Source organism: Dermacentor albipictus, chromosome 2, assembly GCF_038994185.2.
Source record: "Dermacentor albipictus isolate Rhodes 1998 colony chromosome 2, USDA_Dalb.pri_finalv2, whole genome shotgun sequence".
NCBI classification, from domain to species: domain Eukaryota; kingdom Metazoa; phylum Arthropoda; class Arachnida; order Ixodida; family Ixodidae; genus Dermacentor; species Dermacentor albipictus.
The window spans coordinates 190,691,897-190,707,639 of NC_091822.1; the positions used below are offsets into that span (position 1 = coordinate 190,691,897).

General features: G+C 46.2%; 2 protein-coding genes across 2 annotated transcripts in view; both read right to left on the bottom strand.

Moving 5' to 3' along the window:
* Positions 1-548: 548 nt before the first annotated feature.
* LOC139055650 (monocarboxylate transporter 14-like) lies at positions 549-6,332 on the bottom strand. The gene is made up of 5 exons (XM_070533176.1): positions 6,143-6,332; positions 4,666-4,950; positions 3,120-3,263; positions 1,416-2,513; positions 549-853 (listed from the first exon to the last, which is right to left on the bottom strand). The coding sequence occupies exons 2-5, from the start codon at positions 4,904-4,906 to the stop codon at positions 708-710; spliced, it is 1,629 nt and encodes a 542-aa protein (XP_070389277.1). The 5' UTR covers positions 4,907-4,950; positions 6,143-6,332; the 3' UTR covers positions 549-707.
* Positions 6,333-10,875: 4,543 nt separating this feature from the next.
* Positions 10,876-15,743, bottom strand: part of LOC139056384 (neprilysin-1-like) — a 37,209-nt gene continuing 32,341 nt past the window's right edge. The window contains exons 18-20 of the mRNA XM_070534584.1: positions 15,089-15,190; positions 14,249-14,325; positions 10,876-11,117 (exon numbers count right to left, since the gene is read on the bottom strand). Coding sequence (XP_070390685.1) covers positions 11,018-11,117; positions 14,249-14,325; positions 15,089-15,190 — 279 coding nt within the window. The 3' untranslated portion in view covers positions 10,876-11,017. The remainder of the gene's footprint in view (positions 11,118-14,248; positions 14,326-15,088; positions 15,191-15,743) is intronic.

The window sequence follows — 15,743 nt, forward strand, 5'->3', positions numbered from 1 at the left end:
TGAGCACTCCGTGGAAGGACTTGGATTCACGTGCTGAGGCAGAAGCTGCCGCTTTTGTGTAGCCACATTCACCTAGCAAGCTTGTACGTGCTTAGATGACATGGTATCACAGGCTATGTCTTTTTTGTTGTTATTTGTGCTCGTATTGTTCGTGTTGTCTTTAATATTGCATTCGTTCATTCATCCACGATTTTATATACTTTTTTTCAACATTAAGAATATGTAAGCGTATATTGTGATAGGTTTAATGTGTTATGTCTTGATCAGGTTATCGACTATCTTTCGCTATTGCATATCGACGCCATGCACACTAGATAAGCTACAGGAGCTACCTTGAAGGTATCCAAAACATCACAGAATGTCACTTACGTGTCCGCAGGATATATTATGATATAATATAAATACAGAATGTGAACTGTGGAATAAACCCTATCGAAAACATAGAACAATTTGTAGACATTAACATTATTTGCAGCAAACGTGAACATATTCGAAGTGAATTTCTTTCGAGTAAGTAGATGGGGGCACTTAGCAGACATGGAAAAGAAAAAATAAAGGATGACGTGTGTCTCATGCGCTACATATGTCTCACCCCGTTTCTTTTTTATTTTCCTTGTCCACGTTTGTGAAGCGCATTTACATGCTCTCAATGCTCAACCAACTTGCCCAACTAGCTTTGTTGACCAATTGAATTTGTTCTATACCCGTCAGAGGCTGCAGGGCGATGGCTGCGTGCACTTAGTACGCTTTGACCACAGAAGCCTAATCGTCCACATGATTGCTAGAAAAGCATTTAGCGAGGCGAAGATGTGCTGAATGCCGTCATACGATCCAAGAATGTCCTTAAAGTAGCCTGCACGATAAAAAAACAGATATAGCAGAGATAAGTTAGTGCACTGAATAAAGCTAACATAATAATAAAAAAGACCAGTAACCTGTTTACCCTGTATAACGAATCAGCTATAAAAAATAGGAGCGAAAACAACACATCAGAAGCGCCGTGTTGCCTTTCTTCTTACCTTTATTCATCTTGCAGCACCATCTAGTACTTCAGAATACATGCAAAACCAACTAGCCTAATGTCGAACACTGTGGCAGGTCACTCTCTAAGTTTATGTCGTGCTATCTGCACACCTCGTTCAAACTGCCGAACGCGCACCTTGGCCATTAGCTCATGCAGTCAGCTAGAAGCGCAGCCAGGGGGAAGAGGGGAGGCTCGCCGCGCATGTCACTCCCCCCCCCCCCCCGAAAAAAAAATTCTGGCAGCGTTATTAGTAGTCAGCGTCAACAACAAGCACTCGGATATTCGTATTAATAGTGCCGCGCCTCCGAGACGGTAGCACACAAGGACACAGAAACGGACCCTTGGCCGTAACCCTGTAAACAGAACAAACTGCTATTTGCTTCGCTCTTACCTACGAGTGGCGGTCTGGCGAGTAGTACGACTCCCATCACCGTGTGACATCCACCAATCACGAGCGAAAGTCTCTCGCTGCCAAAGTCCCTGATGAGAACGGGGCACATCATCGGAGCCATCACGCCACAGCTCAGGCCCTGAACGACGGCGCACGCTAAGAGCTGACCGCCAGACAGGGACCACACGAGGCCTTCGGTGGCTGCCGCGTTGCCAGAGAGACCAAGTATCACCGTGGCGTTCAAAGACAACAGACGTCGATCCACCACCATGCCAATGACCAGGGATCCCAGCACGACGCTAACATTGAATGCGAGGAGAAGGTACCCAGCGAAGCTTGCGTCTATGCCGCAGTCCATCGTCACGTCCAAGTAAAGAAGAACAAAGTTGGCCAGGGAGTAGTTCTGAATTGAAAAGGACAGAGTGTCGAAGAGGAACAGCGGTGTCGCAATCACCTTCCAGTTTATTTTAACGAGAGACCTGACGAAATTTCTCAAGAACGCGGTGACATCACACCATGGCGCTGGGGATATTGAGGTGCTGATCGCCGGGCACCCATCGACAATGTGCTGCGCCATTACACACGAGGTGGAGACGTTACGCGGGTCTGCGACCAGTAGACTCTGTCCTTGAGAGTTCTCAAGATCATCGAGAGTGCGGCAAGTGCCACTCGCTTGTTGATGTTCCGGAATATGCCGCTCCCGCAGTAAGGATTCGGTAGTACTCGCAACATCAGCTGTCACTGAGTTGTCGATTCCAGTCGGTGTGACGTCCGCCCTCTCATTTTGAACGCTTCCCAGGGAATGTTCGTTGGCCGCCCCAGCGTTGGAGTTCGTGGGCACAACGTCTTCTCTTGTGAGTCGCCACGGCGGCGTCCTCACGAGGAGAGCAGCCACGAATCCGTTGAGTGACAGGGCACCCAGAAGCAGGAATATCTCGGGCGTGCCATAGTACATGCGGATGTGGTTGGCCACAAATGGAGTAAAAAAGTGAGAGCTCCTGGCTGCAGAGGACATGGCGTACGCTGTGGCTCGCCATCGAACGAAGTACTCGCCCACCACCACGTATGTGACCACGAACACGCCGTTGACTGTCAGCCCTGCAGATGTGAATGAAGGGTGGTCAAATATCTTGAAAGAGTAGCCGGTGTACTATCGATCTCAATCTCTCAATAGCAAGAAATGCATAACAGCACAGAACATTCACTGACTCGTGTACAGTCACAGAAGCACGTGTTAGGCCAGACAACGAGTAATAGCGGGAGGAACGCGCATCCTTTTTTCAACTTTGTTACTTTTTCTTGGAAGCTGCTGTGAAAAGTTTATTAGTCGTCATTGTTCTTTCCCTTTTCCTGATGTTTCTACTTGTTCTTTTTCTGTGCTTCTGGGCACTTGATCCGCAGTACCACGTACGAAAATGGCATCACGTTTCGCAATATTCGTGTTTTTGATTCACTCAAATCTATGTTACTGCAACCGTTTCTCGAGATCGTGGGCACACTATTTATTGCGTGTTTTGCTGTAAAAATGACCTGGAATACTACTGTGTTGCACTGCTCCGCAAGCAAGGCTAGTGGGAGCTGCCGGTGTCGCACGACGCCCCAAACAGTCCACCCACCCAGGCAAGCACTCTGGGAAGATTCGGCAAATGAATAACTTGTTATATGCAAGGACAAGCAAAGAAATTTCACTGAAAGGTGCCTCACCATGTACTGCCCCGAAGAAGAATGAAATGAAGGTCACGGTGGCGCCGAAGTAGCACACCATGAGGGCCAGGGACGAGACCAACGAGCAGCCCAGAGACATGTGCCGTAGAGGAACCACCTCACACAGGAAGCCGGTCAAAATTCCTAGAGAAACAAAGACTGAGTCCTTAAATCAGGTGGTTGTCGGTACCTACCATTCACTGCCGCGAAATAAGCATCAGAATACACAAGACAATTGATTAATCCAACAGTTTTAGTTTTAAGCTGCTCGAAGGACCACTCTGAGCTCGAAGGCGAGCGAGAACCCCGTTCGCTGCGCTCCCTACGGGTGTTCTTTATTCCTCGCCTCCTACTTCTCTAGAACGGATTTTACAGGAGACACATGGGTACCTATTTTGTCAGTGTACTATACGTTACGTTAGCGCTCTTGTTTGAAAGCGCCATCTACTTGCGACTGCCACGGCTCAGCGCTTTTCGGTACACGCCGTTGCCGCCGCACTCACATTGAAGACGTACTACGCGAAAAAACAAAATGTGCAGATTACTTGCACTGTAGCAATCAATGTTACTCAAATCACTTTCCAGATGGCTGGTTATCCAGCATTCCATGGCGTACCGCAAAGCATTACCAAGTCAACCAACGTGTTTGTGTAAATCAAATAGTTGTGTGTGTGACGCGAACGTAGGTGCGAGTGAGTGTGCGTAACGATAGCACTAAGGTTTCGACGAAGGTGACGACAACCGTATGACGGGCAGCCGCACGATTCCTACTACGTCTGTATGACAGGAATTTATACGATGAGCGAGTTGTTGGGTTCTGCATAGGTAGTGGACGGGCATAATCAAAAGATGCAGTTATTGTGACATGATCTGCGACTAAGTGGTATACCATCATACGTGTACCTATGTCTATGTCAGATGGTCTATGGTAAAACGACTATGGCGTTTGTACTCCGGCGAATAATTGTTAAAACGTGATCAACCTAATCCAATCGTGAAAGTGGCACAACGTTGCAGTTTCTGCGTAGCGTTAGCTGCTATGAGGAAAGTTTTGGGGAGTGTGGGTCCATCTCGTAAGCATGCAGTCTAACCTGGCGTCTTAAATCCCGAGCTCTACCGAGAAACTAGCAAGTGACGCGCACGCCAAACATTTCAAAGAGCTAGTCTGATTTGGCGAGATAGTAATATGTGTGCGATCATTGCCTAGTGGTCCAGTATCCTAATAGTATATGCACTGAGACGCTAATGTTACTTGAGCTTCGTGCAGTTTAGTATAGACGGGTTGGAATTTAAGGGGATCATAGGTCAGAAAAATAAGTGGAAACTACTGAGACTCACACACAAAATATCTTTTTGTGTGTTCCGTTCTCATAAGAACGCGGCCTCAAAGGTCAGGAATCAAACCCGCGACCTCATGCTAAGCAGCAGAACGCGACAGCCAATGAGTCATTGCGGCAGGTAGGACGAAAGTGCCACACTCCCCGAGCTAGTGCAGAAGGAGCAGACAAACCGAGGATACCCGCTGTCAGCGGGCAGTCGAACGTACCTCCAACTAGACAGAGTGAAGACTGCAGCGATGGCGGGAATGAGGCCTCGCTGTGGCTGGCACCGAAGTGCTCCCGTATTCCGACGTACAGGGCGCCCTGTGAACGGCTTCCTATAGTCGCAGTGTGGAGCATGATCATGCACATTGCCAGCGTGAACCAGCTCCTGCGGCTGTCTTGCAGGCGAAGGCGTAGAGACTTGCTGGTTCTGGCATCCATAGCCACCGCTTCGGGTACTACCATGGTTACTTGGTGGCACGCCTCTGTGCGCTTGTCAGATAAATAGACTGCAAGAGAAATGGGCGATTGTGCTCAGACGATGATGACCAGAAATATCAATACGAGACGGGGACAGCAAGAAGGCGATATCTCCGAGATGGTGCAGACGAATCGGAGCGGAAAATTGTTAAATGTAGGACGGTATTTGGTTCCGTTTTGCAATTTATGAAATATTACAACACGCCATCTTTCTAAACAACACAAGCGCGAACTTTGCTATCTTTAATGCAGATCGTCTCTCTCTCTCTCTCTTGTACATCAAATGTCCCTGTATTGCGGTATTACATAAGGAGTGGGCTTTTCGAAACAGCGGATGATTTCATCAATGTATACCTTGAAGTGCTCAAGTCTGAAGTGGTGCACAGCATTTATGGGCAGATTGTTCTAGTCGGTTGCTGTTCTGATAAATAACAGTTTGCATGTACAGCTGCGCGCGCAGGTGGGAATTAGATGTCTTTGGCATGGCTTGCACGTAGTGCAATCGATGAGCAGGACTAGTGACGGAGCAAGCAAGAGGTGAGTCGTAAAACTTGCTCGAGAGACACAGACGCGAAATTTGTCGGCGCACTTCAAGATTAGGAAGATTAGCTTTGGCTTTAAAAAATGAGACACTGGAATACAATGAATAATTTGAGTATATAAAGCTGGCTGTAGGATTCTGAATATATTCCAGAGTTTCTTATCAAAATACATGTGATCTTTCAGACGCCACTTTAACTTGTTGTTTGAAAATTTGGTTTCACCACATCTCTTGCATCTGCAGGTTTTGTCAGGTTTACAAAATTTTGACTCCATGCGAAAACTCACTACCGGAACATCAAATATGAGAACATGTACTACTTCATGTTCTGAAAGGCTTGAAAAGCACCTTTCCAGCCACTTAAAAATTATACCTGGTGAATGACATTGTGAAAAACAATGACACAAGTGAGCCCGCTACATCAGGCATACTGACACAGTCTAAAAACACCCAGCCGTCTACCTTCCCACTCATTTTGCTAAAACATTCTGCACATTATTCAAAATTGCAGCACGGTTCCAATAGTAAGCGTTTCAGGATGCATGAAACACATTTTAAATGCCATTACTCTCATCAGTGATTTTGCTGTTGACGCACTATCCTGCTGTGCACAATTGTGTAGACAGCGTCTCAGTGGGTTAAATGAAAGTGAACAGGCGTATTGGGGGCAAAGTACTTACCTCGAGAAACTAGGCTCCTTTCTGGTCTCTAACTCGCCCGCTAGATAGCTCCGGTCAAGCTCTACAGACAACGTGCGATCACACGTACCTATTCGCCCAGCACCTATCAATAATAACGGAGCATACAGCCCGGCGTTCGGAATAAGTCGGGCATGGATCGCAGCACAGGCAACACACTTCGCTGTTTCCATCCGGGGGCCAGGGCGCGTTATGCTCCGTATCAGGGTTTCCTGCTTCAACAGCTGTTCTGTAGAAGCAGCTGCCTTAAATTGTGCACGCAACCCTCCAACCATGAAAATATACGCTTGCAGGCCGGCGCATACAACGCTTGGGGAAGAGTGTCCAATAATATCCAAAAGAGCAACCGAAATTACCGTATTACTGTAGGCTCTCGGGTGAACTTGTAATGACGTGGTGACACAGTCGACGTCTTACACAGGAAAATCAGGATTTTGTGTAAAAGTGTGACAGCAGCATCGCATTATCTTTTTTGTGCATGAGTTGCCAGGCGATTTATTGCGTGAAACAAAAAATGGCTGTGGCTTAGCTAAGGTTAAGCCCAGGATGCGAAGCATACTAGCCTTTATTTTAGTTGTTGAACCGCTGTTTAGCCTGGTGAACTGCTGTTGCTTGGCTATATTTGGTTCGGCTAGACGAAGAAACAACTCATGCGTTACTCTGCTTCGCCTTCAAGAGTGGAACGCGACAGCGTTCCCGTCGACCCGCCAAAGGGTGTAAGACAATGGGCTACGGCGCAGCGACTACGCGCCCCGCATTGGACGCGGTGAGCGTCGAGCAACGCAGCGTTCGGCGCGGCAACGAAATGTGCGCCTGAGCAAGCGACGTACGGCTGAGCCTTAGAAACAGCTCGTTTCTAAGGCAACACCGCATTCACTAGAGGCGCTTTTGTACCGCTTTGAAGCATCGTACTCGTGGCTCAGTGGTAGCGTCTCCGTCTCACACTCCGGAGACCCTGGTTCTATTCCCACCCAGCCCATCTTGCAAGAGTTGAGCCAAAGCCACCTAGAAACAAGCGCAGCTGCTTATATACCACCGCGACGCCGCGAGCGACGGTGCGAGTTGGAGCCCCGTTTCTCCTCTGTCGTGACGTCACGGTGTCACGTGGTATGGCATGGGGTCAAAGGTCATTGAAGGCGACACCGCCGCGCCTGAGGAGCTGGGTTGAGCTCTAGTAATATGCTTCGCATAAAAAGACACAGTTTCCCCCAAAAAGCGAAGCATCGATTGCGATAGCAAATTAGTAGGCAGCTATAAGAAGTAAGGATTGTACTTTTACCGGTCGTATAAACTTATACACATGCGCATTTACTATCTAAATTAACAAGCGTGGTGTCGTACGCGCACACGCAAACATGAACGCATCTCACTCGATGAACGCGTCCACTCGCTCTGAAAACACTGGTCAGGTCAGTTTATTTCATTTAAAGGCCCCTTTATCAGGGGTGTTGCATAAGGGGTGAGGTACATCTTGCAACAACAATTCAACGTGATAACAAACGAAACATTTGAAAAGTGGTAGATACCGTGTATAAAAAAAAATACATACTCGTGACCAATTGTCAATTTGAAAAAAAAAACAATTATTCTGGCTGAAGAGAAGAAACAGCCGCAATGGGCAATTCACTTCAGTAACTAGTGGAACATATGAAAGAAAGTAAATACATTGCACACAATTGAAAGCACACGTTAAATTATGAATTTGTACAAGAAAAGGTAATTAATTTGACAGAATTGAAGGAACCTCCGCAATGAACAGATGGCGATTATCTGTATATACAACATGGTGGGGAAGGGCATTCCAATCAGTTGCAGTTCGAGAAAAAAAAAGGAAGCAGAGAAGGTAGTTGTATGTGAGCATGGTTTTAAATCTTCGAGCGGATGACGAGCGCGTTGTGATATTCTTGCGGGTGGAATGATGTATGGCACACGATTAGGTGAACTGTAGAAAAACGTATGTAAAGGACAAACGCTGGCTATCTTACGGTGGTGCGAGAGCGACTGTAACTCAGAATTCTCTTTTAAGGATGATATGCTTACGTCATATGAGTAGGATGAATTAATGTATTTTACTGCACGACTTTGGAAGCACTCAAGTGCGTTAACGAGATATTTTTTATGTGGGCTCCAGATTGGTGATGCATATTCGACTTTAGGCCTGATAACTGATTTGTGGGCCACAAGTCTGAGATCCTGAGGCGCATGACGCAAGTGGCGCCTCCTAAAGCCGAGTGTTTTGTTCGCCGATGATATTATGCTGTTGATATGCGTGCCCCAGTTAAGATCCCAGGAAATTAAGACGCCTAAGTACTTGAATGATTTTACTGTTTCAATCTGATTGTTGGCTATTGTGTAAAAAGGCAAGAAGGGTGTACGACTACGAGTAAATGACACATGTTTACATTTTTTTTATTAAGAGTCCTTAGCCAACGGGCACACCAAGGCTGCACATGGTTGAGATTTTGTTGCAAGTTATCTTCAATCGTGTCATTGTTAATGGTATGATAAATCACGCAGTCATCAGCGAACATCCGTATTTTGCAAATTACATGAAGGGGTAAGTCATTGATATATATTAAAAAGAGAAGTGGACAAAGAACAGACCCCTGAGGGACATCTGAAGATACCGGAAGGTTGACAGATTACTGGTCGTTGATAGTAGCGAATTGCTCGCGTTTAGCGAGGAACATTTCCAGCCATTTTAATACATCCATGTTTATATTCAAGAAAGAAAGTTTATGTAATAACTGACGTTGAGGGACTTTGTCAAAAGCTTTTTCATAGTCGAGGGAGATAGCATCAGTTTGTTGATTACAGTCAAGATTCATTCGCATGAAGGTCGTGGAGGAAAAGAGCTAGTTGGGTTTCGCATGAAAAGCTCTTACGAAATCCATGCTGTGCAGGATGAAGAAAAATGGTTGGCGTCTAAATGGTCCGTGATGAGTGAGTAAATGACGTGTTCCATTATCTTATGTGGAAGACTCGTTAAGGAGATGGGGCGATAATTTAGTGGGTTATTCCTGTTGCCTCCCTTGTAGATAGGAATGACCTTTCCTGCTTTCCAGTCATAAGGAATGCAGCCTGCTGAAAGTGACTGAGAAAATAAGAGACACAAAAATGCAGTTGAGATATACTTCGAGTTAATACTTTGAGATACTTTGAGATATACTTCGAGTTAACAGTTTCGAGTTAATACCATCGATACCGGTGGATGAAGAGAGCTTCAGGTTATCAATTACATTGGAGATACCATCTACGGGAACGTGATTGCTGGCGTTACAGATACTACGTTACTAGACATTACTAGTAGAGGAGAACTAGTATATTTAGTAAAACCTGAGGCGAAGGTATTGTTGAACGAAATGGCACAAATGGTGTCACTCATTATATCTCCAGAATCGTCAGCAAGAGTTATGGCGCCAGCTTGAGGGGGTTTATTACTTCCCAGAATTTTTGGGGGTTCTCTCCGAGTATTTTCGTTAAGCCGATGTTGAAAAGTATGCTTGGCGCTGCGAACAGCAGATAAGTACATTTTTTTCGGCAGAATAATACTTTTCCCATGTGTTAGCATTCGTACTTTGCTTGGCAGATCGAAAAAGTATTTTTTTCTTATTTTTTTAGTCTCTTTACCTGGTTAGTGAACTACGGGTTCCGACGGTTTGGACGGAGCGTAATTTTCGGTACATGTTTGTCTGCTAAGCCAATAAATTTTCTCTTAAGCAGCGTCCAATTAGTAGCAGTGGTTCGCTCGTAAAATCTAGATTGAAAGTTTGGTAGAAAGGCAGTCAGTTCGTCATTAATGGCTTCGAAGTTTCCTTTATCGTATATGCTGATAGTTTTGCGATATGTTGCACGTGGTGGCGCGGCAAAAACGAGGAACCGCGGGAGCAGCAGTGGGCGAATTGACCTTAGTGCTGCTTCTCGCTTTAACGCGAACCAACTAAGCGGAGAAAGCATGGCGCACATGAAGCTATCAGCGCTCGGCGCGCTCTCTCCTCATCGCAGATCGCTTTCAAGATAGCGCCATACGCAGCAGCCGCCGGAGTAGGACGCCCCCCTCGCTCCCTCCGGTGTGTTGTACGCTATGGAAGACGGTGCGCTCCCTCCGCGCTTTCCTCCCTTGCGCCCACGAGATTGAGCCGCCATTGTCGGCTCTTCCTCCCATGCTTTCACTCGCACATACAGCATACGGCGCGCGGCGATGACGTTACCTCCCTTGAACTTTATACGGAACATCACAGCGACGGTGCTTGACGGCAGAAATGCACCTCGAGTGTCCGTATATTTGCCATCGCCATAAAAAGGCTCAGTTTTGCCCGGAAGGCGAAGCATTGATTGCGATAGGAGAGAGAGAGAGAGAGAAAAGGAAAGAAGGAAAGGCAGGGAGGTTAACCAGACTGAGTCCAGTTTGCTACCCTACACGTGGGGAGGGGGTAGCAAGTTATTAGACAGCTATAACGAGGTAAACTTCGTAATCAGACTGTGGTTACGGCATGCAAAACACGAGCATTTTTAAATGCGAAGCATTTCTTGGCGATCATTTGTGACTTTGACAGTTCTGTCTAGCCGCCTACGCCTTGGTGCTCTCATGGTCGTTCCGTTAATTTAGCATGTACCACAATTGACACAGCATGACAAGAGTGTATACCGAACATAAATTATAGGTCATCACACACATACTCTGTTACTCCTTGTCACAGGCCAACTGAAAAGAGTGTTAATGAAAGCGATATTTATTGTACGCGTTGACTTCTTGGGCGTCCACCACTTTGCAGACCGCGGATAGACGACGCGGCCGCAGATATGGTCTTCGCACGTGACGGTCAGGCAGACACGTGCAGTGGAGGGGCGCTCCTTTCACCACACCCTGCACGTCTTCGCGAAGTTCATCTTGCTCTCTGGCGGGCACTTGAAGGCGGCTGCAAACTGCGGCGTGTTTCCCAAGGCCACGTTGACCCTGCGAGAGCGTTCGTCTGCTTTCGCTCTGCGTGCAACACGACCACGGACAGTCGGCCACATTGCCACGTCAACAATAAACGCGAGGAACGCTGACACGAAACCGGAGCACTTGTAGCTTTTGATGTCGTGCACCCGTGCATAGAGGTCTCTTCATTTTAGTTACATATAAGCCTGAGGTAGAGGTCACCTAGCCTGCTGCTCAGGACAAAGAAGGAAAAAGAAAAGCGTGCATTCAAAGAGATGCGATTATGGCGAATTTGATCCCAAATAGCCCGTTCAATTCTGTGGATCGAAGCCTCTCTTACTCAAGTTTTAAGGTGAAAGCCAACAACAACAAAAAAAGATATGACTCGCATACCCCGCACTAACTTATGTGCGCGCACAAGGTTGGTGTGAATAATAATAATAATAATAATAATAATAATAATAATAATAATAATAATAATAATAATAATAATAATAATAATAATAATAATAATAATAAAGATGATGATGATGATGATGATGATGATGATGATGATGATGATGATGATGATGATGATGATGTGAAATGCTCCCACAAACGCGAACGTTCGACAAGGTGAACCTGTCTAAACTTTTCCTGTATATCACCACGCAGGCCTGACATTTCAACGACCCTGTTGTAGGATGTTTACTATACTCGCGGACAACCTTCTGCGGCTATGAAGGGAAAACTACAGAGGCAAAGCGCGCACAAGTGAGAGCGCTTCTGAAAAGAGTGCCGCGTTTTAATGCGCGTTAGTTTAGGCTGGGCAAGTCAAAACATAAACATCTTAATGAGAGCAGCATTCCGGGCAAGTTGGTAATCCATTACCCAAATGATTTTTGCGCGACAAAAAACGCCACGGACGTGATAGAGGTGGTGCGCCGTCTTCTCTCACGTCCGTGTCGCTTTTCGGCGCGCAAAAATCACTTGAGTAATAAACACCTTATTAGCAGCACTTAAATAAGACAGAACACACCACTGAGTGTCAAGGTTTACTTATTTTGCAGCTTTTCCCTTCCGCGTCTTGGGAAACGCGAAACCGTTGCACGTGGACGCTGCGTCGATTCAGCGTCTGTTCCGAGCAGCCAAGAGCAATGTCAAACGCTGCCGGACTACTTGGCGCGGTAACACATGCGCAGCAGCCACGCACTCGTAGCTTTCCCTTCATAGCCGCAAAAAATTGTCCGTGAGCATAAATTGAACCACTTCCGCCGCAGCTGCAGTTCTATAGAGGCGATAGTAAACATGTTATTCAACTCACCTCGGCGAGCTGTTGCAACCGAGTGTATAGATATAGGATTGCAATAGTTAAGTTTACGAATAGGGTGCAGTTTATTGGGAAGACAACAGCAGTCCAGTAATCGCGGACCAAATTCACATATAGTTCGCGCATCCTAGCTGCATGTGTGTGGTTGTCAGTATTGCCGCTATATCTTAGATCCAGCGGAGACAGAAAGCTGGAAAGGAAAAAAAAAAGGCAGAAATCCAACCAGACTTGTGTCTGATTGGCTGTGCAGTACGTTGGTAAGGCGACAGCGAAAGAGCAAGGGAGAGCGCAAAAGTAAAGGTTTTGTTGCGGCATATGTCGCTAAATCAGCCGCATAACCGGAAAGCATAAACGCATTTTAGTGAACAGCGGGTCATAGCCTCAGGGAATGGTTTGGGGCAAGGGGAGGACAACCTCACCAGAAAAGGCGGTAACTTGGCCCAGTGAAGCGGCCAATCCAAAAACGGCTGTGGATGCCACGTGACGGGCGGCCAATCAGAGGGATGACCACTCCCCGTTTCGCCAAGACCCTCACATGTACGAGGTCACGCGACTACAGTCATTGTTACGTCTGGGCTACTTAAGGAGCCCGCCATGTATCTCTTTACTCTCTCTTCTCATCTCAATTATTCACCATTATCAGCAACAGCAGCAACAGTAGCGGCAGCCTATCTTTATGCCCACTGCCAGGACGAAGGCCTATCCATCTGATCTCCAATTACCCCTGTCTTGCGCTAGCCGATTCCAATTTCCAGCTGCAAAGTCCTTTATTTGATCACACCACCAAGTTTTCTGCCCTCCTCGACTGCGCTTAATTCACTTCTTTTCAGCCTTCACCACGTTTTAAATAAATTGTTCAAGTTTTTTGCAGTGCAACGTCGTCACCTAGATCTGCCCAGTCTCCTGGTGTCCTGCACGGCACACCTAGCTCGGATCGGTGCCATTTAGTGCAATTAACGTCGGACAGCGGGCCACGAGAATCAATAATCCGGCGTCGGAACACCTCTCCAGTTCCTTACCGCATATGCTAGTGCTGTAGGTGTTTGTATGCTGACACGTTATCGTTATAGTAATCGACGCTTTTTGTATATATTCCATAACAATGCAGGATTTGCGTAACGTACAGAGATACATACTTTTTTTCTCTAACGAAATGTTTCCAAGAGACTGCGCACACGGAGGAACATTAAATTCGTGTTGTGATATGGACGCGAATCACGGCGACATACAAAAGAAAAAAAAGAAACAGAGCATGCGCCAGTAGATGGCAACAGGAACATTGACAAAGAAGGAAACTAAAACGCGTGTTTGTTTGTTTGTTTCATTAGGAAGACTTGCCGCATGGCCATAATGAAAATTCAGACCAGTTGTTCCACGGATTGTCCCATGGATTTGAGCAAATCCCTATGCAGCGCAGAAAAGAAAAGAAGTCAGGCACATTAGCGGCTCGAGCGATTCGGTAACAATTGTTTTCGATCAAAATTATATGATGAGGTAATATTTACCGAACGACAAAACCAAAAAATTATCGCTATGAGAGCTGTGCGGCCGCCGTAAAATTACCCTCCATTCTAGCACAGCAACGAATCGCCGCACTGTTAGTCCGAAACTTAGGCCGAATTCGTTAAGCTTTTCTTTTTTTTTTCGTAAGAGATGTCTGTCATTAGCCGATAACCTTCCCTGGTGATATGGTCGCTGTCTTGACTGGCGCTTGCTTTCACGAGCTGACCTAGCTTAACGAATGCGTATTGAATACGGGTTTATTTTCCACGAGCACCTCTTTCCTCACTCGCCTTCGTAATAACCCACCGAGCTCTTTCTAAAACGGATTTCGCCCCTGAATGAAACAGCCTACCTCTGCTCAGAGACGGAGTGAACGTCCTCTTCAATTACGAGTTTCTTCTTAGCCAGGTCATACTTCTTGCACCACGGCTGTGAATAAAGATTACAATGGCACGTTAATGGCGTTTAAGAGTATACGTTTCTTAGCAAAGTGGGACGTTGTCATTCTTGATAAGCGTGCCCACAAAAGTTTTCGAAACGCGGAAAAGTTCCAGAGAATAAAACGTTATTATTGGGTGCAACGCGTGTACTAGAGCGATAAAGGGGTTCATCATTTTTCGGCGATGCGTTTTTATCATCACTAGACACCAGCATTTGTGCTACAAGGACTGATAAATTCCCTACTTAATTAAATTATGCTAGGTAAGTTAGCAGTTATTTTGGAGTGAGTGCATTTTTGCGATCGTGGAATTGAAGCTGGTAAATCTACATAAATGTTTGCTTCCACACATTTCGAGATATTCATTCCCAAGATCTGCTACGGAGATATGCTACGCCCTCTTAAGAACAAAACTAAAAGATCTTTGAGTCGTAGTTATCAACAACTCAAAGGAAGTTGTTGATGATTTCGACTTCGCCCTGCCGTCTGTTAGCCGCCTGGTTAGACCATATGGTAGAGTGGCTGCCCCGGAAAGGCGATGGTCCCGGGATCGAGTCCCGGACCAGGACGAATTTTTCTTCAACTGCGAAGCCTTTCTATCGAAGAACCCGTAGGCGTTTCCTTTGTATCAGTTGCTACGATTGGGTGGATGTCTCATTTTCCCTTTATTAATTACCTCTCTACACCTTGCGGGTTTCCGCCGACCTATTACTTCAAATTTCTACATTTGGTCAGGAACTTCTGTAAACGCACCTGGGCAGCACCGATGAAGTGGAGTTGCTCGAACGTGTAGGACTCAAGACCGGGAAGTAATTGCATTGAATCCTTTTCCTGCTGCATCAGCGCTTGGAACGCCTGCGTGGAAAAGCGACAGTGCAGGTTTATAGCCATTATTGCAGACCTGGGGCGGCATTTCTTTGTTTTCGTTCTTCCATTGTTTCCGAACTTCGTCTTTGACTCTTACGAAGGCGGTCTACCGCTATTGTCTGAACGGGCGATCAAAAGTGACGTATTATATGAAATGAATAGAATTCGAGGAAAAGAATCCTTACAAATCACGGCCCCTGCTCTCGTATCTGCAGGCTTTGGCACCAGCTCACAGACACACTATAGTTGGTTTTTCACCATATGGAATTAGAGACGAAAACGAAAAGATGAAACACTGTGTATTCTGCAGACGAAACAGCTAACGACAAAAAAAAATGAGAGAGAGAGCACAATGTACGAGACTTCATCTTTGCATCATCAGGATACCGGAACAAGATAGGCACAGAACCTGAACTTCGGCTAGTTCGGGCTACAGAACTTCGGCAGAAATTCGGGCTAGTTTGTTATCCATGATCACGCATAAAACGAGCCCCAAATGTAGAAGAGGTATAGAAGAACTGAATATATATGTTCTATGTTT